General features: G+C 31.8%; 1 protein-coding gene across 1 annotated transcript in view; it reads left to right on the top strand.

The window, feature by feature from the left end:
- The window catches only part of LOC110453179, a 22,918-nt gene extending 9,555 nt beyond the window's left edge, over window positions 1-13,363 (top strand). Inside the window, exon 2 of the mRNA XM_021502030.1 lies at window positions 8,577-13,363. Within this exon, the coding sequence (XP_021357705.1) occupies window positions 8,601-10,730 (2,130 nt within the window). The 5' untranslated portion in view covers window positions 8,577-8,600 and the 3' untranslated portion in view covers window positions 10,731-13,363. The remainder of the gene's footprint in view (window positions 1-8,576) is intronic.
- The last annotated feature ends 377 nt before the right edge of the window (window positions 13,364-13,740 follow it).

The following is a 13,740-nucleotide window of genomic DNA, read 5'->3' as shown; positions in this document are numbered from 1 at the left end:
GCTCCATATACACAGGCAATTGTCTCGTATGTGTGTTTGTATGTGAGTCTCGTGTGTGTAGTATTATAAGTATACTACACACATGGGACTCGCATACACCCACACATACGAGACGACTGCCTGTGTCCATATACAGCCTTATAGGCCTATTGTTGTACTGAGAACATATATATATAATATATACATTTATATTAGAGGTGTGTCAAAAGTTATAAATGTGTCGTAGGAGAGATACTCGGGGAGGGGTAAATGAATTCCTAGGAAACAATTACAATATGGTATGGTGGGTCAATCTAATAACCGTGTGGACGGGGCGGAAGTCCGTGGGAGGGGCGAGAGTTCGTGGGTCGAGGATCACATGGCAGTTAGAAATATATTGCAAGTGTACTCCAAAGTTTAACTAAATGGCCAGTTTGCTGCCCGGAAAACTCGGCGATTACAATTTGTCTGAACACTGTCTGACCTCTGAAATCGTTTAGTTAACTTGTATACTGACTTTGGATAACGCTTAAAACATTTATTCACATAAATCACTGATGTTTCCCATCATAAAGTATGCATATTCGACAAAATGTGTGATATAATATGGAATAAAATATATTTCCCGATATTTTCTCACAAAAAAATGAGCTTTATTTTCATTAATTAAACTATTGCAATTGCCAGCGGAACACGGGAGATTGCTCCTAAGGCCTTCTATTATTCCAAATTTTCCTGGGGGAGGTCCTCCAGACCCCCACCAAGGGGAGGAGGAAGTACCCCTCCCCTCACCTCCCCCTCTCGCGCTTCGCGCTCGGGTGCTGCCTGCGGCAACACATTGTCGTGGGAAGACCCCCTCCCATTCCCCCCTTTCGCGCTAACATTCTGCCTACATACCATATTCAACCCAGCTACGCCCCTGTCAATATTGTTTATGATCTATCCTACATATACTTTGGTCTGTATAGGGTATCAATATTTTTTATGATATATCTTACATATACTTAGGTCTGTATAAGGTATCAGTATTGTTTATCATATACCTAACATATACTTAGGTCTGTATAAGGTATCAATATTGTTTATGATATATCTAACATATAATTAGTTCTGTATAAGGTATCAATATTGTTTATGATATATCTTACATATACTTAGGTCTGTATAAGGTATCAGTATTGTTTATCATATACCTAACATATAATTAGTTCTGTATAAGGTATCAATATTGTTTATGATATATCTAACATATACTTAGGTCTGTATAAGGTATCGATATTGTTTATGATATATCTTACATAAACTTAGGTCTGTTTAAAATATCAATATTGTTTATAATATATCTAACATATACTGAGGTCTGTATAAGGTATCAATATTGTTTATGATATATCTAACATATACTTAGTTCTGTATAAAGTATCAATATTGTTTATGATATATCTTACATATACTTAGGTCTGTATAAGGTATCAATATTGTTTATGATATATCTAACATATACTTAGGTCTGTATAAGGTATCAATATTGTTTATGATATATCTAACATATACTTAGGTCTGTATAAGGTATCAATATTGTTTATGATATATCTAACATATACTTAGGTCTGTATAAGGTATCAATATTGTTTATGATATATCTAACATATACTTAGGTCTGTATAAGGTATCAATATTGTTTATGATATATCTAACATATACTTAGGTCTGTATAAGGTATCAATATTGTTTATGATATATCTAACATATACTTAGGTCTGTATAAGGTATCAATATTGTTTATGATATATCTAACATATACTTAGGTCTGTATAAGGTATCAATATTGTTTATGATATATCTAACATATACTTAGGTCTGTATAAGGTATCAATATTGTTTATGATATATCTAACATATACTTAGGTCTGTATAAGGTATCAATATTGTTTATGATATATCTAACATATACTTAGGTCTGTATAAGGTATCAATATTGTTTATGATATATCTAACATATACTTAGGTCTGTATAAGGTATCAATATTGTTTATGATATATCTAACATATACTTAGGTCTGTATAAGGTATCAATATTGTTTATGATATATCTAACATATACTTAGGTCTGTATAAGGTATCAATATTGTTTATGATATATCTAACATATACTTAGGTCTGTATAAGGTATCAATATTGTTTATGATATATCTAACATATACTTAGGTCTGTATAAGGTATCAATATTGTTTATGATATATCTAACATATACTTAGGTCTGTATAAGGTATCAATATTGTTTATGATATATCTAACATATACTTAGGTCTGTATAAGGTATCAATATTGTTTATGATATATCTAACATATACTTAGGTCTGTATAAGGTATCAATATTGTTTATGATATATCTAACATATACTTAGGTCTGTATAAGGTATCAATATTGTTTATGATATATCTAACATATACTTAGGTCTGTATAAGGTATCAATATTGTTTATGATATATCTAACATATACTTAGGTCTGTATAAGGTATCAATATTGTTTATGATATATCTAACATATACTTAGGTCTGTATAAGGTATCAATATTGTTTATGATATATCTAACATATACTTAGGTCTGTATAAGGTATCAATATTGTTTATGATATATCTAACATATACTTAGGTCTGTATAAGGTATCAATATTGTTTATGATATATCTAACATATACTTAGGTCTGTATAAGGTATCAATATTGTTTATGATATATCTAACATATACTTAGGTCTGTATAAGGTATCAATATTGTTTATGATATATCTAACATATACTTAGGTCTGTATAAGGTATCAATATTGTTTATGATATATCTAACATATACTTAGGTCTGTATAAGGTATCAATATTGTTTATGATATATCTAACATATACTTAGGTCTGTATAAGGTATCAATATTGTTTATGATATATCTAACATATACTTAGGTCTGTATAAGGTATCAATATTGTTTATAATATATCTAACATATACTTAGGTCTGTATAAGGTATCAATATTGTTTATGATATATCTAACATATACTTAGGTCTGTATAAGGTATCAATATTGTTTATGATATATCTAACATATACTTAGGTCTGTATAAGGTATCAATATTGTTTATGATATATCTAACATATACTTAGGTCTGTATAAGGTATCAATATTGTTTATGATATATCTAACATATACTTAGGTCTGTATAAGGTATCAATATTGTTTATGATATATCTAACATATACTTAGGTCTGTATAAGGTATCAATATTGTTTATGATATATCTAACATATACTTAGGTCTGTATAAGGTATCAATATTGTTTATGATATATCTAACATATACTTAGGTCTGTATAAGGTATCAATATTGTTTATGATATATCTAACATATACTTAGGTCTGTATAAGGTATCAATATTGTTTATGATATATCTAACATATACTTAGGTCTGTATAAGGTATCAATATTGTTTATGATATATCTAACATATACTTAGGTCTGTATAAGGTATCAATATTGTTTATGATATATCTAACATATACTTAGGTCTGTATAAGGTATCAATATTGTTTATGATATATCTAACATATACTTAGGTCTGTATAAGGTATCAATATTGTTTATGATATATCTAACATATACTTAGGTCTGTATAAGGTATCAATATTGTTTATGATATATCTAACATATACTTAGGTCTGTATAAGGTATCAATATTGTTTATGATATATCTAACATATACTTAGGTCTGTATAAGGTATCAATATTGTTTATGATATATCTAACATATACTTAGGTCTGTATAAGGTATCAATATTGTTTATGATATATCTAACATATACTTAGGTCTGTATAAGGTATCAATATTGTTTATAATATATCTAACATATACTTAGGTCTGTATAAGGTATCAATATTGTTTATGATATATCTAACATATACTTAGGTCTGTATAAGGTATCAATATTGTTTATGATATATCTAACATATACTTAGGTCTGTATAAGGTATCAATATTGTTTATGATATATCTAACATATACTTAGGTCTGTATAAGGTATCAATATTGTTTATGATATATCTAACATATACTTAGGTCTGTATAAGGTATCAATATTGTTTATGATATATCTAACATATACTTAGGTCTGTATAAGGTATCAATATTGTTTATGATATATCTAACATATACTTAGGTCTGTATAAGGTATCAATATTGTTTATGATATATCTAACATATACTTAGGTCTGTATAAGGTATCAATATTGTTTATGATATATCTAACATATACTTAGGTCTGTATAAGGTATCAATATTGTTTATGATATATCTAACATATACTTAGGTCTGTATAAGGTATCAATATTGTTTATGATATATCTAACATATACTTAGGTCTGTATAAGGTATCAATATTGTTTATGATATATCTAACATATACTTAGGTCTGTATAAGGTATCAATATTGTTTATGATATATCTAACATATACTTAGGTCTGTATAAGGTATCAATATTGTTTATGATATATCTAACATATACTTAGGTCTGTATAAGGTATCAATATTGTTTATGATATATCTAACATATACTTAGGTCTGTATAAGGTATCAATATTGTTTATGATATATCTAACATATACTTAGGTCTGTATAAGGTATCAATATTGTTTATGATATATCTAACATATACTTAGGTCTGTATAAGGTATCAATATTGTTTATGATATATCTAACATATACTTAGGTCTGTATAAGGTATCAATATTGTTTATGATATATCTAACATATACTTAGGTCTGTATAAGGTATCAATATTGTTTATGATATATCTAACATATACTTAGGTCTGTATAAGGTATCAATATTGTTTATGATATATCTAACATATACTTAGGTCTGTATAAGGTATCAATATTGTTTATGATATATCTAACATATACTTAGGTCTGTATAAGGTATCAATATTGTTTATGATATATCTAACATATACTTAGGTCTGTATAAGGTATCAATATTGTTTATGATATATCTAACATATACTTAGGTCTGTATAAGGTATCAATATTGTTTATGATATATCTAACATATACTTAGGTCTGTATAAGGTATCAATATTGTTTATGATATATCTAACATATACTTAGGTCTGTATAAGGTATCAATATTGTTTATGATATATCTAACATATACTTAGGTCTGTATAAGGTATCAATATTGTTTATGATATATCTAACATATACTTAGGTCTGTATAAGGTATCAATATTGTTTATGATATATCTAACATATACTTAGGTCTGTATAAGGTATCAATATTGTTTATGATATATCTAACATATACTTAGGTCTGTATAAGGTATCAATATTGTTTATGATATATCTAACATATACTTAGGTCTGTATAAGGTATCAATATTGTTTATGATATATCTAACATATACTTAGGTCTGTATAAGGTATCAATATTGTTTATGATATATCTAACATATACTTAGGTCTGTATAAGGTATCAATATTGTTTATGATATATCTAACATATACTTAGGTCTGTATAAGGTATCAATATTGTTTATGATATATCTAACATATACTTAGGTCTGTATAAGGTATCAATATTGTTTATGATATATCTAACATATACTTAGGTCTGTATAAGGTATCAATATTGTTTATGATATATCTAACATATACTTAGGTCTGTATAAGGTATCAATATTGTTTATGATATATCTAACATATACTTAGGTCTGTATAAGGTATCAATATTGTTTATGATATATCTAACATATACTTAGGTCTGTATAAGGTATCAATATTGTTTATGATATATCTAACATATACTTAGGTCTGTATAAGGTATCAATATTGTTTATGATATATCTAACATATACTTAGGTCTGTATAAGGTATCAATATTGTTTATGATATATCTAACATATACTTAGGTCTGTATAAGGTATCAATATTGTTTATGATATACCTAACATATACTTAGTTCTGTATAAGGTATCAATATTGTTTATGATATATCTAACATATACTTAGGTCTGTATAAGGTATCAATATTGTTTATGATATATCTAACATATACTTAGGTCTGTATAAGGTATCAATATTGTTTATGATATATCTAACATATACTTAGGTCTGTATAAGGTATCAATATTGTTTATGATATATCTAACATATACTTAGGTCTGTATAAGGTATCAATATTGTTTATGATATATCTAACATATACTTAGGTCTGTATAAGGTATCAATATTGTTTATGATATATCTAACATATACTTAGGTCTGTATAAGGTATCAATATTGTTTATGATATATCTAACATATACTTAGGTCTGTATAAGGTATCAATATTGTTTATAATATATCTAACATATACTTAGGTCTGTATAAGGTATCAATATTGTTTATAATATATCTAACATATACTTAGGTCTGTATAAGGTATCAATATTGTTTATAATATATCTAACATATACTTAGGTCTGTATAAGGTATCAATATTGTTTATAATATATCTAACATATACTTAGGTCTGTATAAGGTATCAATATTGTTTATAATATATCTAACATATACTTAGGTCTGTATAAGGTATCAATATTGTTTATAATATATCTAACATATACTTAGGTCTGTATAAGGTATCAATATTGTTTATAATATATCTAACATATACTTAGGTCTGTATAAGGTATCAATATTGTTTATAATATATCTAACATATACTTAGGTCTGTATAAGGTATCAATATTGTTTATAATATATCTAACATATACTTAGGTCTGTATAAGGTATCAATATTGTTTATAATATATCTAACATATACTTAGGTCTGTATAAGGTATCAATATTGTTTATAATATATCTAACATATATTTAGGTATGTATAAAATATCAATATTGTTTATAATATATCTAACATATACTAAGGTCTGTTTAAGGTATCAGTATTGTTTATAATATATCTAACATATACTTAGTTCTGTATAAAATATCAATATTATTTATAATAGACCTATCATATACTTAAGTCTGTTATGATATCAATATTGTTTATAATATATCTAACATATACTGAAGTCTGTATAAGATATCAAGATTGTTTAATATATTTATATTGTTTATAATCTATCTATCAAATACATATACTCCGAATTAATTGAAGGGATATCACTTAACGTATATGTTGTATCTCATTTAGGTATCAATATCAAGTCGGCTTACCTTATAAATATACATTCAACGCTTGACTAATCAGTAACTCTAATGCTACCACCCAAGGAACTTCAATCGTCTCAACCCTATCACTTTTCTCTACAACACTGTTACTTTATCCTTCTTTTACCAGCCCACCTGTCTACTACCCAAAAAGCCTCACAACTGTATAAGACGATAGATATAGTAGGATGCACTTTGTATCTGTCGACTGGTGATACGGATACATCAGCTGTCGATAGTCATTTATACCATATACAGAAAAGGAAAAAAACTCAATCAAATATTGATGACCCATCGGGCTGACGTGCCGCGCTTCGAGGAAACAAGCGAAGCAGTCACGTTTTGCATTGTGTTTGATGGCAAGAACGACAGGCATCAATTTATTATTTTAAGATCTATTGACGTCTTTGGGTTTTCAATTGACGGCTTCGGTTTCTAATATAAACAGAACCTGATACGTGATATTGATGGCAGCACTACCTGAGCATTATGTTATATCTCATTAGAGTTTATGTACAGTTGAACCTCGTTATCTCGAAGTCGATTGGATCGTGGGGGAAACTTCGAGTTATCCGAATTCCTATGTTTGTATGTTATTCTTGTTACATCATAATTAGAAATGTTGACTTCCTTAGTACTTTACATATTCTTTTCAAAAATGTTTTAAATGATTCCGATTATAGTTCTCATTATTATTTATTAGATAAGCTATATATATTGATCAAAATCCAATCTAAATTAGTTTGGGTTATTGACACTTGGGTTCAACAGGATCATGATAATGTAGTACCCTATTTTCAGTTTATCTATTCTAGAAACCCGGATATCCATACCACGAAAAGTGATTAAAAGATCCCTAGATAATTGGATATCGATACCTGTAAACGTAACATCCACTGCGATAACATTGTTGTCCTCGTCACTCTGATCGATACTCGATCCGAGGTTATAGACACAAGGCAGGGTTTTGATTCCGATAAGTATAATACACACGTAAGCAGATGGTTTAATAGCAAATAACATCTCCATGTTATGCCCTGTAATGTATGTAATCAAGCTGTCACCTAAATAAAGTATTGATCTCGTGAGACCGTCGACCCTGCCGGTATAAATCTTTAACACTACGGTATAACTCATCAACCAAACCGGTCTAACTATCAACCCTCCCGGTGTAACTTTTGGTTTTTCTGAAACGCATTATCCATAAAGCGTTCGGTTAACCAAAGGAAACTTGATGAAGACAAGGTTTGTCGGGAAACGAACGGAAATAAATCCTTAAAATGTTAAACGATGAAGATATTATTTCTGAAACTTTTCTTAGATCAATAATATATTTTTCATGTATTTACAGATAGACAGAAGCTGACAGAGAAGGATGGGCCATAAAGTCAGTCGTCATAAAAGTTACGCGGTATGCCGAGTAGATGGACTTCCCGGGCAGTACAGAGTGATACGGCCAGCCGATTCTTACGGCTCTCAGCTAGATAACAGCGCGAGAAGCTATGGAGGGAAATACCCTAATCATGACCGAGGAGTAACGGCAGACCGGAAATACGTCACGGCTATAAACGATATAGGAAGCCAGGGTATTCGGTCGCAGGGAGGAGAGACAAAGTCAAACGGTGCCATTTCCCCTAAAAGTAAACCAAAACCAAAACCTAGAAAGAAGAAAGATGTCAATTTGAATGAGAAAATAAATACAGCTTTACCGCACCAAGAACAACCATGTCCATCCAAACACAAAGAGTCACCGAAAAAGGAAAGAGATTCAGTTGAACGCAAATCAAATGGTTCTACTATCAGTGCGAACGCAACACTTAATCAGAGAATTGCACAAAACGGTCATGATTCGCATGGTAATGAAACCGCAGTTCTGGAACGTCGACAAAGAGTTGTACCACGTGCAAGTTCTTCGGTAGGCGATGAGCGCAAACAGAAAGTTAATTCGCGTGTGAATTCTTCGTTAGCGGGAGAACGTAAACAAAGAACTATCCCACCAGCTAACTTGAAGGCAGATGACGCAAGGCAGCAACACGAAAATTCGCTTACTGTTCAGCATCAATATGTATCGAGCCCACGTCTTCATGACACGAAATCGCCTGATAATGAGCCGATCCCGGTTTCAAATGTTGATTCACCAGAAATTAACAGGGTCTCTGAAAAATCTAACAGCGATGTCGAGATATCACTTACTGATCTTAGTGCTGATGCATTAGCAACGAAAACCGACCATGAGCCACAAATGATTTTGTCACAAAAAAGCGAAAGTACGACAAATCCCAACAAAATGATTGCATCAGACAGTGTTGTCAAGGACTGTGACGCAAGTCGCTATACTCTCGTAAGTGTCGTGGTACACCAACCATTCGCGAAGCCGGAGCCGAGTGACATACCGAAAGTCGTTTTGAATGGTGGCCAAGAGTGTCTCTCTGACCAGGAGGAAGTTGAACAAGAGACTCAGGTCATGTTCGACGACGAACCAGTTAACGTGGCAATGTTTGAGCGCGTGAACAGCGCGAGGAATTCGCAAGTTAAGAAATCCGTAGCGTTTTCTGATGATTGTGTTGACATTGAACACGACCTGAGTCAAAGTTATTCAAGGAACGGGTTTCATGAGAAGATGGACAACGTTTACGGGACTACAGTAAGACAAAATAATGGCGATAAATGGGTGACGCTTGACGCCACGGACGCGACAGAGTTTGCCCTTATACAACGTCAAAAAGTCCCGGGACAAAGTATACTGAAGAAATCAAAACATCCGCGATATAACGTTCCTGCTTTAAACCTAAAAGAGCCTTTTGACAAAAGTGCAGAATTTAAAACAGTATCAAACAATAAGAAATCCATTTCTTGGGACCATATCGAGGACCCTTCGAATATTTATCCTCAGGGCATGGTGCCAGTGCCAGCACCTAGGGGGCGCATGAAGGGCTTTCATCGACCACACAACGAGGAAATGTCTAAGATCAAAGCCTCTAATGGTACACTTGCTGATTACATTAAACAGAAATCGACAAACTCTTATGAAGCAACGAAGCAAATTCATATAAATCCTACTTTGAATGGGGTAAATCATAGCATAGTCATACAGAATGGTGGCCAAAGACCGCAGGTGTCACGTGGTCACGTTGGTGATATGTCTCCTAGATATGTAACAAGTCCGCGGACAACCTCGACTGATCCGAGAAGTCGAACTTTGTCCCCTTCCCGTACTGATGAAAGAGGACGTCTCGTGGTACAAGATGGACATGTGCGTAAGGTTGTTAATGGAATTGACCCGGCAGTCCATTATATGCACAGCCCACGAGGCGAAGACAACGCAACGTCAGGTTCTAGATCGAAACAACGACAGGGATACCCCCCAAAACAACAAAGTGTTAAACTTGTTGTCAGTTCTGGAAAACATAAACCATCCAATAAAAAGCAGCATACAATGCTGATGGAACAACCAAAACAACAACGCAACATGATTCGACAGCAATGGATGGTGGGTAACCTGTGATTAGATGTGTGTGACGTCATTTCCGATGATGCAGTATACTGTGATTTTCTGTGATATCCTGTGTGACATAATGCAGGCAATAATTGTATAAATAGATACATCATAAGACGATATTACTTCCTTATATCGGGACAAAGTATGAAGTCAGCAAAATAAACAGTGACATTGTCTCTAAGCTCATCCCTCCAGATGTTTTGCGGGAAAAGAGGGAAATATTTTGTGGCATGCACAAAATCGTAAGACACCTGCAATAAAATAAGTATTATTATGGCGTTGTAGTAGACTAATGCAGAAATCTGCTTTTCGCCTGCCCATTATGTGTGGTCATCTGTAACTTGAGATGATCTGTAACCTTTCCATGACAATGATATATTACAATGCGTATTACTACACTTACATAAGGGAGTAATTATGGGGTGATAGTCACGTCTGCTTTTTAGATTTTTTTGTTTTTGTTTAAACAAACTAAAAACATAACTGAAAGGACAAACAAAAATTGAACAAACGTTTATTTTGAAATTCTATTACATTAATAGTATTCTTATCAGGTAACAGTTCTTGTCTGGCGACCAATTATACCACAGTAGTAACATAGGTAAGAGGTTCACGGCTAGACACATCCGAATGAAACATCATGGAGTTATAGGGGGAAATGGTTTATTTTTCTACTGGCTTCGACATTGATATTTTACAATTTGCAAAATAGCGAAGTGTTCGAACAATTGATTTTGACAATTGATTTAAGAGATAGGCTCTTTCATATGATCTGGTAGCTGGATAAAGATACCTCCATAAGGAACATGGAGTAAAAAACGTCGGCAGATATTCGGGTTTTATCCCAATTTTTAATTCGCTTAGATTGAATTCTCTATTTACCTCCATTATAGTCCCTTATATCTCATTTCAGCAAAATCAGAAAATGAATTTCTGGAGCCGTTTAACTCTTTCACCCCTGAAGACACATTTGAACTCTTCGAATTCAAAGCTTGAAATAGTTCATTATGAAATTTCAGGGTGAATGAGTTAAAACAGAGAACTCTTATGTTTGATTCGAAAAGAACATACGTATTCTTTTCCTTTGCTTGATATGACCTGTACTGCGTACATTGTCATTGAAGTGTGTAAGACTTGAAGGCAATGCCACTGTTTGATTTCCGCTGATATGTGTATTTATTTATCGGTTTATCTTTCATATATAATTGTGTTCGGAAGGACCGACGTCTTGTATCAAAGGGTGAATTAGCAATATGTGATATATATTGTTTGTTAGTCTAATGTAGAATTAACTTGCAATCGACTGTTATGTCATGTTCACTGTGATAGCGATCTGTGATATACATTTGAATAGTTTTCTCTCATTCCTGTGTGTATATAACATAACTGTTCAGAGTAAGAAAATTTCTTTCTGTTACCATTGACAGGAACATTAACAGTTTTCCTGTTATGAGATTAATAAGATGTATTACCTGTAACTGAGCGAGATCGGGGTATCTCAGTCGAGGACGAGAGCTAAGATTCTGTAACGTAATCCAACCAAAGCATTAGTCTGAAAATTGCCCTGGCAATGAAAAGGAACTCTGTCAGTGCAGGTCAAGAGTTCCTTCATATAGCACCATTTTCTCATTCCGTACGCTAGTATTGGACCATAACTGTTAAGAGGCCACTTTGAGCATTCCATCTGGTGGCCCGTCTGACTGTTTATTGTTCATGATGCGGGTATGTAGCCCCATACATGTAATGTGATTATAGCATTATACATTATCAAAGAGTTGTTTCTTTCATAAAATAACCATGTCATGTGAATCAGCGTAATGATTCAGAACAAAATACTAGTGTTTTACGTATTTTCAGTTATCAAAACCGTTGAATATCTCGAAATGTTATTCTCCAGAAACGAGTTACGTTTACGAAAATATAAATCAAATTACACTCTATGGAGATGTACACGAGTATAAATACATATGGATGTGTGTGTGCGCGTGGCATTGCCTATGTAAGCGTTTTTTGACAGGTTAAACGTTGTATGGAATAATTGAGTGTATGAAGTAATTGACAGGTTAAACGTTGTATGGAATAATTGATTGTATGTAGTAAATTAATAGGCTAAACGTTGTATGGAAGAATTTATTGTATGTAGTGTTTAATTGACTGAATTTGTACAAATGTATGTACTACCGAGTGTGTCTGAAGATAACTGTGGGAGTAAGCACTCAGGGACAAGTACTCTACACCTATGATTGGTTGCCGTTACTACCACTAAATGTTTATTAATATTGATTCGAACTTTCTTTAATTTCTAGAATATTGTAAATCTTTTTTTTCCCAAATTAATAATTCTATATCCCATCACTAGTGGGGCTGCAAGCATTATTTGTTAAACTTACATATGTAAAAGGAGTGCATTATCAGTTGATGACGATTGTACTATTTGTACATACAATTCAGTTATACAAATTTTAAAGTTTTACCCTGTCAAGGATCCCTGTCCCGCTGCAAGCAAAACACTTTAGAAATTCCTTTTTTCGGTTGCTGGTTTTTAATTTATTTCATTTTTGTTATATATTTTTCTTAAAAGTTTCGTTAAGAGTAGTTTCCTCTGAATGAATGATTTATCAAGATTATCGTCATGCAGACAGTCAATACTACGGTTTGTCCAGGGCTAATAGGATCCTTTAACAGGTCAGTGCATGGTGTGACAACTACAAAATTGCCGAGGAGGTTCATTGTTTAAAGGATTTTTTTTATATATATCTGCCATTCTTGACAACATGTATGATATAAAGTCTTGAACTGCGGGATTGTTCCTAATATAAACCTAAACACTTTCGAATTTCATCTGATGCGAAGTTGTGTATCGATATAAACTAAAATGCATATTAGTGTTGGATAGAAAAAACATAACTGCATTACTGTCATGTTCCCATTAGTTACACTGTACAGTATAAATAGACGCTGGTTATCATTTATCACGTCTCAATGTTTCTTAACCGTTTATTTTGAGATAAATGCT

Source organism: Mizuhopecten yessoensis, unplaced genomic scaffold (genome assembly GCF_002113885.1).
Source record: "Mizuhopecten yessoensis strain PY_sf001 unplaced genomic scaffold, ASM211388v2 scaffold7147, whole genome shotgun sequence".
NCBI lineage: Eukaryota > Metazoa > Mollusca > Bivalvia > Pectinida > Pectinidae > Mizuhopecten > Mizuhopecten yessoensis.
Note: the sequence above shows the minus strand (reverse complement) of the source record. Positions and strands in the feature narration are given on the sequence as shown.